The following is a 16,830-nucleotide window of genomic DNA, read 5'->3' on the forward strand; positions in this document are numbered from 1 at the left end:
TTGTGCTGATTATTCTGCATTCATGGCTAATCATGATCAAGATTTTTACTTACTCTAGGACTGACTTTCTGGTTTATGAAACTTGTTTTGCATTTACCATTCATTTGACCAATGAAAAAAGAAAGAAACGATAACAACAATAACCTGGGTCATGAAATAAGAGGATTCTGGAGGAGAGGCTTCTTTATCCACTGGCAAAATAAAAAATTCCTTTCATCAATGAGTATACTTAATTCAGAAGTGTTTTGAAAACCATGCCATTACTAAGAACATTAACACTTCAAATCAGCTGTTATTATGAAGCAAGTATACTGACTGACTTGATATTTTTGTAGAGACTAAATTACAGACTGTATATGATGATCCAAACATGTGATTCAGGTAGATGGTGCACAAATGCTGAGGTGGCTCATACATGTTGAGTTGGAGTGTACTGCTAGACATTTTGATCATCAGGGGAAAATATTCAAGACAAACTCAAAAGTTAGAGTTGACAGGGTACAATATACTGGCTAATCCTTTGATTTCTGGGCTGTAAAGGATACAACAATGGGCCACTGCAGTACCTGTTAATACCTGTTTGAACAGAAACAAAGCATTCCTAAACAGGAAAGGCAGAAGAGGCAGCAGCCACAGGAACTGCCTGTAGTTTGGGGAGCATTCTGAATTGCGTGCTTGAAGATGTTCATCGTGTATAGACACATCTACCACTTGACTCATATTTACACCAGCATGGCAATGCCATCTTCAGCTAAAAGGGACTCACAACAGTGGTGAGTGGTTTACATACCGCCCAAGAGAGAGAACAGCTTGAATTCTTTATCATAAATATGCAGTGATGGACCAGCAGGGTCAGTCAAGGCCTAATGCTTATTCCTCGAAAGAATTTTCACTGTATAGCAATGGCTGCAGCAGACCTGCCTGGGCTACAAACTGTGCCATTAGAGCGCTATTTGTATGTAAGTGCACCAGTACAGACTGAAGTCTTCACTGCTCTCTGGCATCTTCAGCTAGACAGGACTAAAGAGAATGGTATTAGGGAGAAATATATGAACAGTTCAGAGGCTTTTCACTTGCACAGATGACTAAAAGGGTTAAGAAATTGATCCCTTCTCCCCAGAAAGCATTTACTCTAGACAATTTCAGAAGTTGTTTGTGTATTGACTTTGGATTTCTGTTTTAAAATCACATGGCATTTAGAGAGGTCAAGCTATATTCTTTATTGTCCTTTCAGTCTTTTATTTCAAAGGAATTACACAATTCCATTATGCTTACTATTGTATATTATAACTGTCCTGCAGACCATGAACATTTCTTCGGCTGGTTTGTTCACCTGAGGTACTGTGGAGTTACTCATGAAAGGTCTATAAGAATGGTTTGTGTATGTAAAAAAGGCACATTTAGAACCTAGCACCTGGTGCTGTGACCTGTGGAGAACAAAAAGAGCAACTGATTTTAAATCATCCTTCAAAATTTTAGCTGCAATTCAGATTCTTTTCTCTTAATGTCTGACTGAGGTCTGAATATCTCTGAGTCTGAATTTAAACAGCAACAGAAGCTTCTTTCTTCTCTGTTCAGCCCCTCTTTCCCCAATCATGCCTTTCTTTAGCTCTTTAATTCTTCTGAATACAGATGCTCTGAACATTGCTTTTAAAATTAAGATCTATTCCCATAACATGGTCAACGATGGTTTTGCTCCTCTGACGAGCTGCATATACTATGACTATGTGTGTGGGTTCACTGAGCCAAATCGCTCTAGGATGAAAAATTGTGCTCTGTGTTAGTGGTGTCTTGCAATGCAGGCTGTAAGTGGCACCATGCACAAGAAACAGATAATTACATACAAGTTTTCACAGAGTAATTTATTTCAATATTATTATATTTTGGAAGTAACATTTGAAGGGTGTGTTATTCCACAAGTTCCTTGGTAGCAGAAGTTTCTCCCTTTCTCAGCAACAGCTATGGATTCTGGAGACAAAGGAATTTATTAGTCATATGGTAATCCATCCATCGCTAGAAGTGAGAAAATCTGCCGTAAATATAATGTGGGAATATCACAGCAAGCAATACTGCATGTTCTGCCCTTACCAAACTTTGCTGGTTCACAGAATGGTGACTCTGAAAGGCATCTGGCCTGTTATTACTCATTAGAGATTAGCAATAAGGAAATTATGCAAAATTCCTTACAGACATTCTGCAACACTTAATTTCTCATCTTTTTTTTTGCTGTGCTTTCACTACCCATGCCACATTATTTGCTGCCATAATCCAACCATTTTTAATATTCCACTTTACCCTCCATCCTATCCCGCAAGGTGTCATACGCTATGAAATGATCTGATTCTGGAAATTTTAGGATGAAATACTTTTTCTTGAAGACTGGAATTATTCCAAGTAAAAGTGCCTGTTTGACCATAAACTCCATCCATCATTTTATTAGATAAACATAGAACAGGCAGCATGGGGCGTGTCACAAAATTACACAAGATATATTTCAAGGAGTTCAGCAAGTCTGTCCTAAATACATCCGTGAAGCTGTACTATTACCTTCCCAGTTGAAGCAGATAAGGTAAGCATTTCTTTCAACTATGACTGAAGTTCTAACTTGCAATTTTTTAAAATGATCTCATAACTCACAAAAAATGATGGAATGTTATGTTGGAGATCTTCAAGATCAGTTGAAGAAACAAATAATGAAAGGATGGCTTCTGCGGAAACCTCATCTCACCTTCCTATGTGTGTTTCTTATTTTTCTTACCATTTCACATTCTGCCAAGCATAAAGTATTTGTTTGTATGAGCCTGAGTCTAAGTTTGCATGCTTCTTAATTCTTCCACAGTCAAGAGCTGGTATTATGTTAAAACAGCCTTTTCCCCCATTTTCTCTATCCCTTTAATTTCTCATTTAGAATTAAAAGACAAAGTTGAATTTGTCTAAAGTCAAAAGAATGAAACTAAAGCTCAGTTGCAGAATTTACTGAGTATACTCCCTGAATGAAGTTAAGGAATGCAACATGTTCAGATTCATGACCCCAGCATACTGCAACACTATGCTATCTTTAACAGCTACATTTTCAAAAAAAAAAAAAAATCCATTTGCTTCATGAATATTTTTTTTGCCAAGACCATAAATGGATCTTAAAACCCAAAATATAAAACCTAGGGGATTTGGTAAATAATCTAAAAATCTATCTTTAGTCACCTACACAAATGGCTGGATTCAGAGACATACTAAATATCCATCGTTTTCATAAATTCTATTATGGGAACAGCTAGACACACTGTTGTTCAAATTATCCCACTTTAAGCAACGACTGTCACATGAATGCGCTGACTCCATAGGGGCTGTGCTACATTTGGCAGAGTAGCCTGGATTTTGTTCTCTAGCAGCCACAGAGGGAACCAAAATTTGCATTGCTTGAAGATTCCTAGGAGTTTTGTGGATGCATGGGTAGAATTACACCCTAGCAAAGCTCTTCCTGCTTGTGTCAATATGTGGGAAGATGTAAGAGTATAAACACTATACGGATGCATTAGACTCTATAGTACTGTATTGTCTACTCTATGTTGTCTTCTTTACTGAGACAATTCTTTTTCAGTGTCAGGGGTTGAAATGTTAGGTGGTAAAACTATAGAGAAAAATTTCACAAGAATGTCAGAAAAAAATGCAGAAGAAATATTTAATTTAAATACTTAAGTTGTAAGGTCTCTCTACAAATTAATCACCAGCGCAAACAGGCACTGTTTCATTAAAAGGTGGATTCTACAGAAAAGATGATAACAAAAAATAAATAACTCCTAAAAAAACCCAACCAACCAACCAAAGTGAGACATAATTGAGTCAACAAGGAATGGAAGACTTACTATAGTTATAAATGTTTGTCATAAATGGGATGAATTCAGTAAATCATTTGCCATCTCTGTCTCCATTATCCTATTTAAGAAATAAAGGTAATAGTGCTTACATTTGAGACCTCTGATAAAGTGTGTGGTGTAAGAACTCAGCTTCCACTTACACTGGGGTGAAATCTAGCAAAAGTCCTGCTGTTGCTTCAGACTTACACACTGTGTATTAGCATTAGCTGCACTTTGGATCATAGGTAGCTGATCAGTTAACTGATCTTATAGATGATGTTACAAAGCATAGTGAAATGTTTGATTTGGAGACTCAAACGAAGATTCTGACAGCAAAACTATACATGTTTTTGTCCTTAAAAGTTGGAAAAAGACTGCCACTGAACTTCTTTCAAGGTAATGAAAATTCTTTGTTTTATTTTCAGCAATACAGTATACATGTACAGAGAAGGAGATATTATGTTTCAAATAAAAGAATCACCATTTGATATATAGCTGATAGCCATCCACATTTTGATTACCCACGAATCCAAAAGCATATCTGTCTTTTAAATCTACACCACTGAATTTTCTTTACAAAAAATATATCCACTAAGCTCAAGGGTTCAAGTGCCTTGCCTTTCTCCCATTACAATTAATATTAAACTTCATCATGATAAAGTCAGACTATTTCTGTTTATTCTGGCAGTGCTGATTTCACAATGGGCTCCATAAGTGCAGCAAATGCAGAATTTTGCTTTGATATGTTCAAAGAGCTGAGAGTCCACCACACCAATGAGAACATCATCTATTCCCCGCTGAGCATCCTTTCAGTCCTGTCCATGGTCTATCTGGGAGCAAAAGGTAACACTGAATCTCAGATGGAGAAGGTAAGTCACCTACATGCATGTAAACGGCTTCTATTTCTGCTTGCCATTCCTGCTAAGTGCCCTCATTGCAACAGATTATATGCTGATGACTTCTCACATATTTTCATGCACTAGAGGTAAGCCCAAGTCAGAAAATGAAGAACTGGATCCAGAGTTATTTAAAGCAAGAGAACATTCTGAAAGAATATGCATATTTTCACTGTAGGTGGCTTTTATTTTTGACTAAGAAAAACAAAAAAAAATCTCAAGGAGAATAAGAAAATGGATCACCAGTCAGAAAATTTTATTATATGAGTTTTTTCAAAGTTCAGACATCTTCCAGATACTCTGTTCAGATTTTTTTTGTTTAAAAAATGTAAATCCCAAGAAAAGAGGAAGAAAGAGGTAACGTTATTATCAGTACATAATATGATAAAAAATTGATTTCTAGACATTCAATGGAAAAAAAAAGATCATCTAAGCAAAGAATGGAATTCACAATTTCTCAGAAGGCCACATGAGATACAGACAAGTTCACCTATAACTTTTTAGTTCCTCATTGTTCTCAGTTAGCACTTATTTTTTCCAAGCCAACAGCTTTACCTGAAATTATTTGTAAATCTCAAATGCATAACACTTTTGGTCAAACCTCTAATTTCTACTACTGGTATTTCCCATTGCAGGTTCTTCACTTTGATAACATTACAGGAGTTGGAGGCACTACTGAGTCCCAGGTATGGAAATAACTTCACCTCCCTTTCTGTCTCATTGTCTCCTCAGGACAAAACCAGAATTGCTCTGGCAGTAATCCTAGCAGTTCCAGCCCCAGTCAAAAACTGTTAATGTCCACAGACCAATGAGATGTATAGAAGGAGGGAAGGAAGGGATAACTCACATAATAGTTCAAAAACCAGAGAAAGAAGGCAGGTTGCACATGCTGCAGCAGAATAAGTGGCAAGACAAGGACAGATGCTTTGTGCATTTGGGCGAGAAAAAGGGACTCAGCACCTGGAGCCAGGGTACAGCAGCCAGACTGCAGCTGAGAGACTCCAAATTGGGGCAGGAGGATGATGTGCAGAAAAGGTCCCAGAAAACTCAGTAGCTAAAAAACAGCTGCGCTCTCACAAGAAACACGTTTCAGGGGACTTATCTTGATAAGGGGGATCTTAGCATAACAATGAACAGTCACCATGGCAGCTGATTTACTGAGGAGACATCCCCAGATTCTCCTCGGGTCTGTGGAGGGAACCTCACTGCGGCCCAACTCCCATTGGTAGGGGCAGTTCTTCAGGATCTGATTTTGTAGATAGGAAGAGATTAACGCAAAATATCTTCTTCTTTTCATGCCACCATTTCAGTGTGGAACTTCAGAATATATCCACAACTCATTTAAGGATCTTCTCTCTGAAATCACTATGCCAAATGCTAGTTATTCACTCAAGACTGCTGACAGAATCTATGTTGAAAAGACATATCCAATTTTTCCGGTGAGTGGTGCTGCAACCTGACGTCAGAGAAAGTCTCTATAGTGGCTTAAAATATTCCCATGTTAAATCAGCTATAGGGGGTAACGATAAAGCTGTTCTCTCACCAGAAAATGGCTTTCAATAACAAAGGATGTTTTGGAGGGAGGAGATTGAAATACATTTTGTGACCTGAAAACAGGGAAGACTGAAATTGTCAAAAATATTTTGTTTTCATTTTTCTAAGCCAAATATCAAATCTTCCCAGTCAAAGGGAGTTTTGGTTGTAAAATCAAAGGGTGAATATAGTAACACAGAATTCAAAATAGAAAGTGGCCATGAGGAAAAGAAAAACAATACTGCCTGACCAGAGAGAATGCTTGGTAAACTGAAAGTACTTTTGGAAAAATGAAGGACATATTTGAAAATTTTAACTTAGAATCCTGCCTAAAGAAAACATGCCAAATCTAAATATGTGAAATAGACTGCCTTGTGCAGCTTCAACATTCAGTTAGAGCAACACAGCTGTACTTGACACAGCATGAGGATAGAATTTCAAGATTATTTAACCATATTGTTTATTTCAGTCTTGCATTTCACATTCCTGCATTTTAAAGTTCTCGTTGTTTTGACAACTGCAATCCTTCTGCTTACAGGAATACTTGAAGTGTGCAAAGAAATTCTATAAAGCTGAACTGGTAGAAGCTGACTTCAAAAAAGCTACAGAAGAAGCAAGACAGCTCATTAATTCCTGGGTGGAGAAAGAGACAAGTGGTAAGGGCAAGTACAGCACTAGCAGATATTTTATGCTAGTACCACAGTCTACATCCTTGTCTTCCCCTCCCCATGCTGCCTAAACAGAGGAGGTAGATCAACAGCAGGTTGATCGATCTCTTAGATGCAAGAATAAAGCTATGAAAACAAAGTTCCACAGCACAAATACAGCTCCCACCCTACCCCCATCCCTGTGCCCTTCATTGCAGGCATTCGTGCATGCCAAAGGAGGTGTAACTTACAACACACTACCCTGATTCCTCTTTCTTAAAGGACAGATCCAAGACTTCCTTGAACCAGGCTCTGTTGACCTCAATACTGCACTGCTTCTTATAAACGCCATCTACTTCAAAGGGATGTGGAAGAAAGCGTTCAGGGAAGAAGACACTCAGGAGGTGCTCTTCAGCATGACGAAGGTAGGGGGGCATGGACACACCTTCTAGGCAGGAGGCCAGGCTGTTGATGCTCACAGTCAGCAGGCTGGGTGTTACACACACATGCCGCTGTGGTCATCACCCTGGTGCTTTAGCTGGGCCCCGGCTGTCAGCACCTGAGGTTAAGCCCAGGGAGTGTTTGTAACAGCTGCATCTGTCCAGGCAAGAGAAGAACATAGAGACGCATCTCTTCTTCAAAGGTGCCTTGCTTGAGAATCAAGCCCAGCCCCTTTTACAGGGCTTGCACATTTGCCTGGCTAAAGAAAACATTGCTCCCCCATCACAGCTTCTCACATTTCTGTTTTTTAGCAAGAAAGCAAGCCTGTGCAAATGATGTGTCAGAATGGTACGTTCAAAATAGCCGTGGTGGCTGATGAGAAAATAAAAGTTCTGGAGCTTCCTTACGCTGGCAGAGAGCTGAGCATGTTGGTGCTGCTGCCTGAGGACGCCTCCAGCCTGGAGCAGGTAAGGGCCTTGCGGGGGAAGCAGTGGAGTTATCAGTTCAGTGGGACCTGGCTGCTGTAGCCCTGCAGAAGATCATGTAGGTACATGTGGACATTTTTTTCCATTGAGAGAGAATTTCATACTCTCTCCCCCATATAAACTGTGGAGGAAATGTTACCAGTACTGATGAAAACCAGGTATTCTTTGCAAGCATCACTAGTAGATTTTTTTCTGCAAAATCCTAATAAAATATTATAAATAAACTTCTTTCAAAATATTTCTGTGATTACTTCATTAAGGGATAAAATGCAAAGTTAGATAAAGCATGTTTTTAATAAAAGATTCTCCATTTTCAAATGATGAAACCCAACAAGCTAAAGTAACTGATCCACAAAACTGTCAATAAATAGTGTCTAAAAATCAGAGATAACATGAGATGTCAATGAAATGCATGGAAGATATTTGTAAGTGTCATGTCAAACAAAGAGGAAGAACTTTGAAGCTAATGGGATGAATGTCAATAGCAAAAGGAACGCTTGCAAGAATCCATGAACATGCAAGGACTGAAAATAAGAACAGCAAAGAAAGTAAAGGAAAATATTTAAACGGCTTTAAGTCAGATTGAGTTAGTTTTGGATAAGTAAATGAAAACTGATAGCAAAAATGTTTTTGTCCTGTAAATAGAAAAGAGCAAAGTGGGGCCATTGTGAGACAAGAGTGTAAACTCTACATACAGTGCCAAAATTAAATGAACCTTTGCCTCTCTCTTTAATGAGGAAAATGATGCAAAACATTTGGGTGAATGTAGAATGCTAATGGCAAACAGGGAAATTTAAATGGCCAGATGCAAGGGATAAACACAACTAGAAAGATACGTGCATAAGCCAGGTAGACTGGATTATCCTTATGCAGGAATTCTGAAAGAACTAGGAAATAAGATCAGAATTCCAATATCAATGATTTTAAGTAAAGTTATCATGATAATATCAAATTACATAACTATACTCAAGAAAGAGGAAAAAGTGATGCAGCCTACTTTATATAATTCATTATTCTTATTTCAGCAAGTTACTGAAACTATTTTTAAAACAGAGTTATTAAAGACATGGAAGTGTTTGTATTTGTTTGGTACTAAACTGTACATGAATTCTCACTGCATTGTTTGCAATCTCTTTTACCATCTGAATAATTTGCAAGCCAGACAAACTGCTGTACTGTGTCACATGAGACACTAGTTTAGCTGGACAGAAGGGGATGTGTCAGGTGGGCAAGGAACTGAATAAAGGGACAGTGACATAGGCAGTAATGGAGAAGCAAATAATAAACTGCAAGAAGGATGCAAAGGGAATGCACATTTGGGACGATTCTGTTCCTTCTTTTTTTTTATGAGTAGCCTTGCTAAAAATGAATGGTGAGAGGGAATTCATTCTCCTGCCTCTGTCTGCAGCTGGAGAGCACGATCAGCTTTGAAAAACTAACTGAGTGGACCAGTCCCAATATGATGGAAAAGAAGACAGTGAAAGTGTACCTCCCCCGCATGAAGATTGAGGAAAAATATAATCTCACGTCTGTCTTAACAGCTTTGGGCATGACCGACCTGTTCAGCCCTTTGGCCAACCTGTCCGGCATCTCTGCAGCAGAGACTCTGAAGATGTCTGAGGCTCTCCACGAGGCATCCATGGAAGTCAGTGAAGCAGGCACTGAGGTGGCAGGCTCAACCGGGGCTATGGGAGAGATCAAACACTCCCCTGTGTCTGAGGAGTTTAGGGCTGACCACCCGTTCCTCTTCTTGATCAAACACAACCCAACCAACATCATCATCTTCTTCGGCAGATGTTTTTACCCTTAAAAAGAGAGACAGCTGGAAATAATGCTTTCCTTCCCTCCAGAAACAGACCCTCATTACTGTAGTATGGTAGCATAACCTCATCTCCTCCATGTGTTCTCCATGTGGAAAGCCTGATCTAAAAAATGCCCATTTGGGAAGCCTCCATAGCAAAGCCACATCCAAAGATGAGGAGACAGCACCAAGTATGTCCGCTCCTTCTTTTCTCAAACTGCTTTCAGGATGGTTTGAGGTGAGCAAAGGCTGAGCGAACAAGAAGGTGAGAATGGTGGCACCCACTAGCCAGGAAGGGGCCAAGTGATTTTCACTCAAGGAACAAGTTACAGCAGGACCCCAAGTCCTTGCGAGTCCCTCACATAGAAAGCCATGGTCTGTGCTTGTCCCATCCCCTGGTGGGCTCTTGCTGACTAATGCATGTTGCTAGTGCCTTAACCAAGGGCTTGGAGACCTCCAGTCTGGAGGGGATGCTTGTGGGTAAGATTCTGCTGTGCAGGTTATTAACTGGCTCCTATCTCAATGTTTTCTGCTTACCTTCTTGCTAGCTGCTGGGGAGTGGCTTCTGGGTCATCTGTCATTATAATGTCACTCTGAGCCCTTGACTCATCTACTATGGCAGCCCACATGTTTAAGTTGTCTTCGAATGTAATAGACTCATTTAAGACCTGAAGTGGAGAGAGACTCTTGAAGAAGCATATGATTTTCATATCTTTAGGTAGAGGTATATATATGCTCACACAACATGGATTTAGTACTTATATTTAAGATTGAATGAGGATTTCAGGAGGTAGCTTAGCAAGATTTCCCATTGTTACTTAAAACCTCAGGAGACAGAGACTGTGTTTTGATTTTTGTGAGAAATTCCACCACTGCTATTGAGAAACCTGATACTGAGAAATCTCATTTCTCCAAGTGAGTTCTGTGAAACAAAACCGGCTTTCAGAATAATTCTGGTCTCTTTCTGTTGAATTCATTGAACAACCATCATTTAATTGATTCCTGGACAACTTTCAGATTACATTCTAAACTGAAGCACACCATTCTTCTGGAAGGAATGCAGTTGGTCTTCTTTGTGCTAAGGCTGTGTCTCTTTTTCTAAGGGTGCATACAGAAAGTCTAGTCTTTATAAATCATCATTTTAAAATACAATGTCTTCCTAACTGATATTATTCCTGCCTTCATTCTAGTGACATATCATTGATTTCAGGAATGTTAATTGGTACTCCTTGTATTTATCTAATAAAAGCTTTGAAAACTAAACACGTCATTACCTATTCTGGGTTACCATATCACACAACCTAAAGAATACCAAATAGTGAGTAATGATTATAGACAGAAGTGATTTAGACTGCAGTTTAAGCAAGGTAAAGTCTACAGCTCTTGCTCTTACCTTCAGCTCTTCTCAATATCTTGTATCAAGACATTTTATTCATACTCTGAATTTGCCATTGTATTTCCAGATAGCTTTTAAAATTTCCTCTAGATGTCTTCAGTAAATATAAAAAGGTGATGCTTAAAAGACATATAACTTTAATAACAAGAGAAAAATGTTTGTCTGAAAAGGTGAACTGCTTCGGTTCCCTCATGTCCACAACTGAGCAGTTCATGTTGTCTAGCTTGACTTCAGGAAGGCTTCTGACACTGTCTCCCATCATATCCTCATAGGCAAGCTGATGAGGGATGGGCTAAAGGAGCATACAATGAGGTGGATTGAAAGCTGGCTGAATGGCAGAGCTCAGAGGGTTGTGATCAGTGGCACAAAGTCTAGTTGGAGGCCCGCAGCTAGCGGTGTCCCCCAGGGGTCAACACTGGGTCCAGTATTGTTCAACTTATTCATCAGCGACATGGATGAAGGGACAGAGTGCACCCTCAGCAAGTCTGCTGATGATACAAAACTGGGAGGAGTGGCCGATATGCCAGAGGGCTGTGCTGCCATTCAGAGGGACCTCGACAGGCTGGAGAGATGGGCAGAGGGGAACCTCATGGAGTTCAATTAAAGCAAGCGCAGAGTCCTGCACCTAGGGAGAAAGAACCCCATGCACCCCATGACCTGCTGGAAAGTAGCTCTGCGGAGAAGGACCTGGGAGTCCCGGTGGACAACCAGTCGACCATGAGTCAGCAATGTGCCCTTGTGGCCAAGAAGGCCAAAGGCATCCTGAGTCGCATTAGGAAGAACATTGCCAGCAGGTTGAGGAAGGTGATCCTCCCCCTCTACTCAGCTCTGGTGAGGCCACATCTGGAGTGCTGTGTCCAGTTCTCGGCTCCCCAATACAAGAGAGGCATGGAGCTACCAGAGTGAGTCCAGCAAAGGGCAACCAAGCGGATGGAGGGACTGGAGCATCTCTCAAATGAGGAGAGGCTGAGAGAGCTAGGACTCTTCAGCTTGGAGAAGAGAAGACTGAGGGAAGATCTTATTAATGTGTATAAGTATCTGAAGGGAGGCTGTACAGAGGATGAGGCCAGACTCTTCTCAGTGGTGCACAGCGATAGGACAGGAGGAAGCAGGCACAAACTGAAACACAGCAAGTTCTGTCTGAACATGAGGAAAAACTTCTTTACTGTGAGGGTGACTGAGTACTAGAACAGGTTGCCCAGAGAGGTTGTGGAGTCTCCATCCTTGGAGATATTCAAAGGCTGTCTGAACGGGGTCCTGGGCAACGTGCTCTAGGTGACCCGGCATGAGCAGGGGGGTTGGACGAGGTGATCTCTAGAGGTCCCTTCCAACCTCATGCATTCTGTGATTCTGTGAATGATTCATATGAGGAAATCTTTCTTACTGCCCGTTGAAGTGATAATCCTCTAGAGACATTATTTACTATTTCACAGTCTTTACAGAGCACGTTCTTGGGTTACATTTTATCCAAATAAAAAGTTTATCTAAAAAATAGCTTTTTTAAAAAAGTGTTAATCACAGAACTATCTCCCTTCTGCTGGGGTACACATGCAAAACTATCTATTATAGTACCCAGTAATTTAACTTCAGAAGTTTTAAAGAAAGCCAGTCTCTGGAGGTGCCTGAAGCATTTGCAATATCAAGATTAAACATAAGTTAAGATGATGATGCTGACAGCCAAGGCGCACATTTTCATACCCACTAAGAAGTCTAATGGCAATACCACAAATTCTGGTCTTCCTAAGACAGTCATAAAGGACAAGCTATTGTTAATACAAGTACTTAAGCAAAAAAGTATTTCAAAATATATGAAATTTCAAGGCTTACTGCATACATTATATTTGTGTTTCCCTTATAGCCCAAAGCAGTCAATAGAGTTTTGCTGTAACTTAGAAAAATGACAGGACTAGTTAAATACTTTCCTGAAAAGCAAAGGTTATTAAGAAATCATAAAACTCTTACTAAGGAGAAATAAGCATGCCTGTCACTCTGCACTTTCTAGGTACAATGGCAATTAAACCATCAACATTAATTATGGGAGTATTTATTTTATAATAGAAAAAAAATAGCTATCCTTTGTTAAATCTTTCTTCCATTAGATGATTTTTTTAAAGCAAAGAAATGAAGATAATCAAAGCAGAAACGGAAAGTGGCTTCCTAAAACATTAGACAAGTTTTCAAGGCACAGGGTCCACCTAGTGTCCTTGCTGTGAAACAGATGTATTTGACTTCTGTTTTACAATAACCCATTAGGTCTCACTGGGGATACTAAATGGTTTTTATCAGTTTTCCAAAAGACAGACATCTGTTGAAAATTAAGTTTTGTAGCTTTATGTAGGTTGCAATTTTGTTTTTTTGACTTTTTTGCAAGTGAATGGTTCTGATCTATGTGCTGAAAATGTAGACTAGTGGTACTGTACTTGGAAACTATACCTAGTAATTTTTTAGGAAAAGACAGAAATATTTTTGGGTGAAAGTCCAGTGGCATTTTAAGATGACAAGTCTCTGCTCTGTATAAAAAAGTAATCCCACAGGAGAAGAATATTGTAGAAAGGATGGAGCTATACAGTTTGTGAAGGAGATGAGAAAACTTCCTATCTCTCCAGAAGTTAAAATGAGAGGTAAAAGTGCAGATTCAACAAAGTTTAATAACATCTATAACCCAGTATCTGTAGCTGGGCCCAGAACTGTGCTCTGCATTGCTGGTCTGGGCCAGCAGGACCTGCTCTAAGGGAGCTGCTGTGGTGAGTGTGCCCCACCTAGGAAGCAATACTGTAAGGAGCGGCAGGGAGGGTGTTACAAAGGGATGAGGGAAGCCACGAGGGGAACAAAAACAGCCTGCTGCTTCTGAGCTCTCTGAGACCCAGTAAAAGTAAAGTAACGATGGAGTGCAGCTATCATCCAATAGTCTTTTTTGTTCCCTTTCAGCATGAGTGAAGTTGGCATGTCCAGATACTGTCATCTGCCCATTTGCTACCCTCCATTTTCTCTACTTACTGTGTTGCTTTGGATACCCAGTATTGCTAGAGGTCTGTGGAATGAAAACGGTGTTGACACACATGATCACACTCTTTTTAATGATGTGTAGAATAAGTGTGCTTTGTGGCCTTCCTTCTTACATTACTTGGAGCAGGGTTGGAGCTGACATATCTACCATTTGGGGAACAACTGATCTGTGCAATCATTCCACATTTCTTTGCATATTTGACTTCCCCAAAAAACCTACCTTCTTCTAACCAAACCAAATCCATGCCTGAAGTCACAGGACTTTGCAGGTAGTATGCTCTAGTCATAGTTGCCAGTGGAACAGCATTCAGAAAACCTCTTGGATTCCAAGCGGAAAGCCGTTTTGGGCTCTCAAATATTTGAAAAATCACAGCATGCTGTATCAGACTGAAAGCTGTGTATCAGCCCCAGAAGGATTTACCACAGAACAGTGTTTTTTCAGTGGTTCAGTTTTCTGTTTATTGTGGCTAGGGAGCTAAGACTCTTCCATATGAAAAGGAGAGCACCAGAGGGGATTTTCACGGAACAGCAGCGGTAAGCCCACTCTGCAAAGCAAGAGGCCCCGGGACTCTGGGTGACAGCCAGGTTGGCAGGACAGTGGCTCCACTGACAAAGGATGCAATACTACAGTCCCCAAGCAAAGTGAGCAGAGCAGGTCTAGTGATTATAACTGGGCTCAACCAAGAGTTCAGTGGTCACTGGCAAAGTCCATACTGATGAGAGTAGGTCTGAGGTTAAGGCAAGAAATCAAGGCTTCAGGTCAGGGATGGGTCCAATGATGGCACCCAGGAGCAGCCATAATCCAGTGATGGCCAAACAAGTCTGTAGTGATGAGGCAGGTCCAAGATCATGCCAGGAAGTCAAGTCTATGGGTCAGGGTTTGTAGTGGTCCTAACTGGAAGACTATTGTACATCAAGGAGGTAGTGATCCACTTGAGTAGGTGTAGGACTGTGTTATGTTGTGCTATGCTGCACATATCACTTGGCCACAGGATAAACTTAGCCAGCTAATCATAATGGATTTGGCCCCCACTTCGCACCTAGTGATTACACCACCAACAGGTCCTTCTCTTTATCTTGAAGTGAAGCAGCACGTTTTCAGGTAAACATCCTTTTCTTGACAGTAGAAATGTTAGTTTACTTCTAAGGACATTCTGTAAAAGCTCTAAAGACCATAATGCCAGTGAACTTCTTCACAGATGTTATCAACACAGTGTGTCATGCCCTGACCAGAATTATGCCTGATGCTGCACAGCTTGGGCTTCCCTGAAGGCACTTAAAACTACCTATGCTATCCCCTTTTTCCTTTTCATGTCATCTCCAATAAATGGCATTTTAATAAATACCTTGCAGAGTCTGAGTGCCTTTCTTACTTGGATCCATAACAAACAGCTGCATCGGTGCTTACAGGGCCCTCTGACAGGTAATAAATGTATAGAAAATGCAACCAGTTACTGAAGCCCCAGAACTGAAAATAGCCAGTGTCAGGGCCCTGATGGCACCAATAGGTCTTAATGGCCCTGACAGCCTCACTTGGGATCCCCAACCCCACACTTCCCTCACTGTGCAGGGGCTCCATTTCAGCTCAGCCCTGGGTATCCAGTCACTGCCCGAGCTACACTATAGGTGTGCCTGTCTCCAGTTTTGTTTCAGCCCTGTCTCTGGGATGGACCTCTGACCCATGCTGTAGCCTTATCTCCAGCCCTGTCTCTGGCTCCATCTCCTGCTCCTCCTGACTGGGCTTCCTGGATGGACACTGGGCTAGTTCACCACTTGCTGTGTCTGGGGCTGTTGTTGGGGGAGCCTATTAGCAACACCTGGCTTTATCAACCATGTTCAGACTCTGAAGGATGGCATGACATCAGTGAAAGCACTACCTGTGCTGGGATCACCCTTGGCTCCTGGCTCGCCCTCTCTTGTGAAGCAGCCCCACTCCCACTGCTCCCTGTGAGCCAGGGGCAGGGACAATAGAGAAGATTAAGATGACATATCATGTATGCCTGTGCTCTTCCTCACAGACTTCCCTTATCATCCTCTTTGGTCATGCACTTTGGTCACAGTCAAGAGAGAGCACTCTGGGCATAAATGCATTCCTGATACGGTCCAGTGCAGTGCTAGTGTACTTCCAGACAGAAAATTTTAATGAATGGGAATCTCCAGAGAAACAGACACAGACAATGGGTTTTCATTTTCCACAAGAATTTCCTGGGAGTATGCGTTAAGGTAACTGGTGTGCTGGGCAGCCTTGCAGTGAGCAGTGGGAGGTAAAGTGGCAGGCACAGTGACACGAGCAGTGCTAGTCACAGGCTGCCACAAACGCACTTCTCTGTGGGGAGGGAGCCTGCTAACTCACCTCCCGTGTGGCACAGCCCAAGGACTAGCTGTGCCAACACCAGTGGCAACCTGCCCTGCAGCATGTGTACATCGGGCATAAGGGCCTGGTTATCCAGGCTGCCTCCTTAGGGCCCAGTGAAGTAAAATCACCCAGGGCCTTACCCTGCCTGCCAGCTGATCCCAGGGACTTGAGGGATGTGGGAGGGACTCTGCCATACCTCATGGTGACCAACAAAGGGGCTGCTGTGTGCCCTGGTCCAGACCTTGTATGGCACTAGCCCCTGTGTGCTGTGTGCTGGCTGTTAAGCAAACACAGAGAGTAGATGCAAGACACTCGTGACCAGGAACATCATAGGATCCTCCTGTAGGTTTCCTCATCGCTGGAGAAAGCCACTCTGATTATACCAACACTGAGAAACAAATGCCCTTCTCACACT

The 16,830-nt window shown here is 41.3% G+C and overlaps 1 protein-coding gene across 1 annotated transcript; it reads left to right on the plus strand.

The window, feature by feature from the left end:
• Positions 1-4,546: 4,546 nt before the first annotated feature.
• On the plus strand, positions 4,547-10,920 carry LOC112988226 (ovalbumin-like). The gene is made up of 7 exons (XM_026108560.2): positions 4,547-4,723; positions 5,386-5,436; positions 6,061-6,189; positions 6,822-6,939; positions 7,213-7,355; positions 7,683-7,838; positions 9,265-10,920. The coding sequence occupies exons 1-7, from the start codon at positions 4,556-4,558 to the stop codon at positions 9,664-9,666; spliced, it is 1,167 nt and encodes a 388-aa protein (XP_025964345.1). The 5' UTR covers positions 4,547-4,555; the 3' UTR covers positions 9,667-10,920.
• The last annotated feature ends 5,910 nt before the right edge of the window (positions 10,921-16,830 follow it).

Source organism: Dromaius novaehollandiae, chromosome 2 (assembly GCF_036370855.1).
Source record: "Dromaius novaehollandiae isolate bDroNov1 chromosome 2, bDroNov1.hap1, whole genome shotgun sequence".
NCBI classification, from domain to species: Eukaryota; Metazoa; Chordata; class Aves; order Casuariiformes; family Dromaiidae; genus Dromaius; species Dromaius novaehollandiae.

Bases quoted from the DNA above. Each gene is read 5' to 3' on its own strand.
- LOC112988226 (XM_026108560.2), top strand. From the start codon at position 4,556: ATGGGCTCCATAAGTGCAGCAAATGCAGAATTTTGCTTTGATATGTTC. The intron at 4,724-5,385 runs GTAAGTCACCTA...TTCCCATTGCAG, and splicing joins CTGAATCTCAGATGGAGAAG to GTTCTTCACTTTGATAACAT. The intron at 6,190-6,821 runs GTGAGTGGTGCT...TTCTGCTTACAG, and splicing joins AGACATATCCAATTTTTCCG to GAATACTTGAAGTGTGCAAA.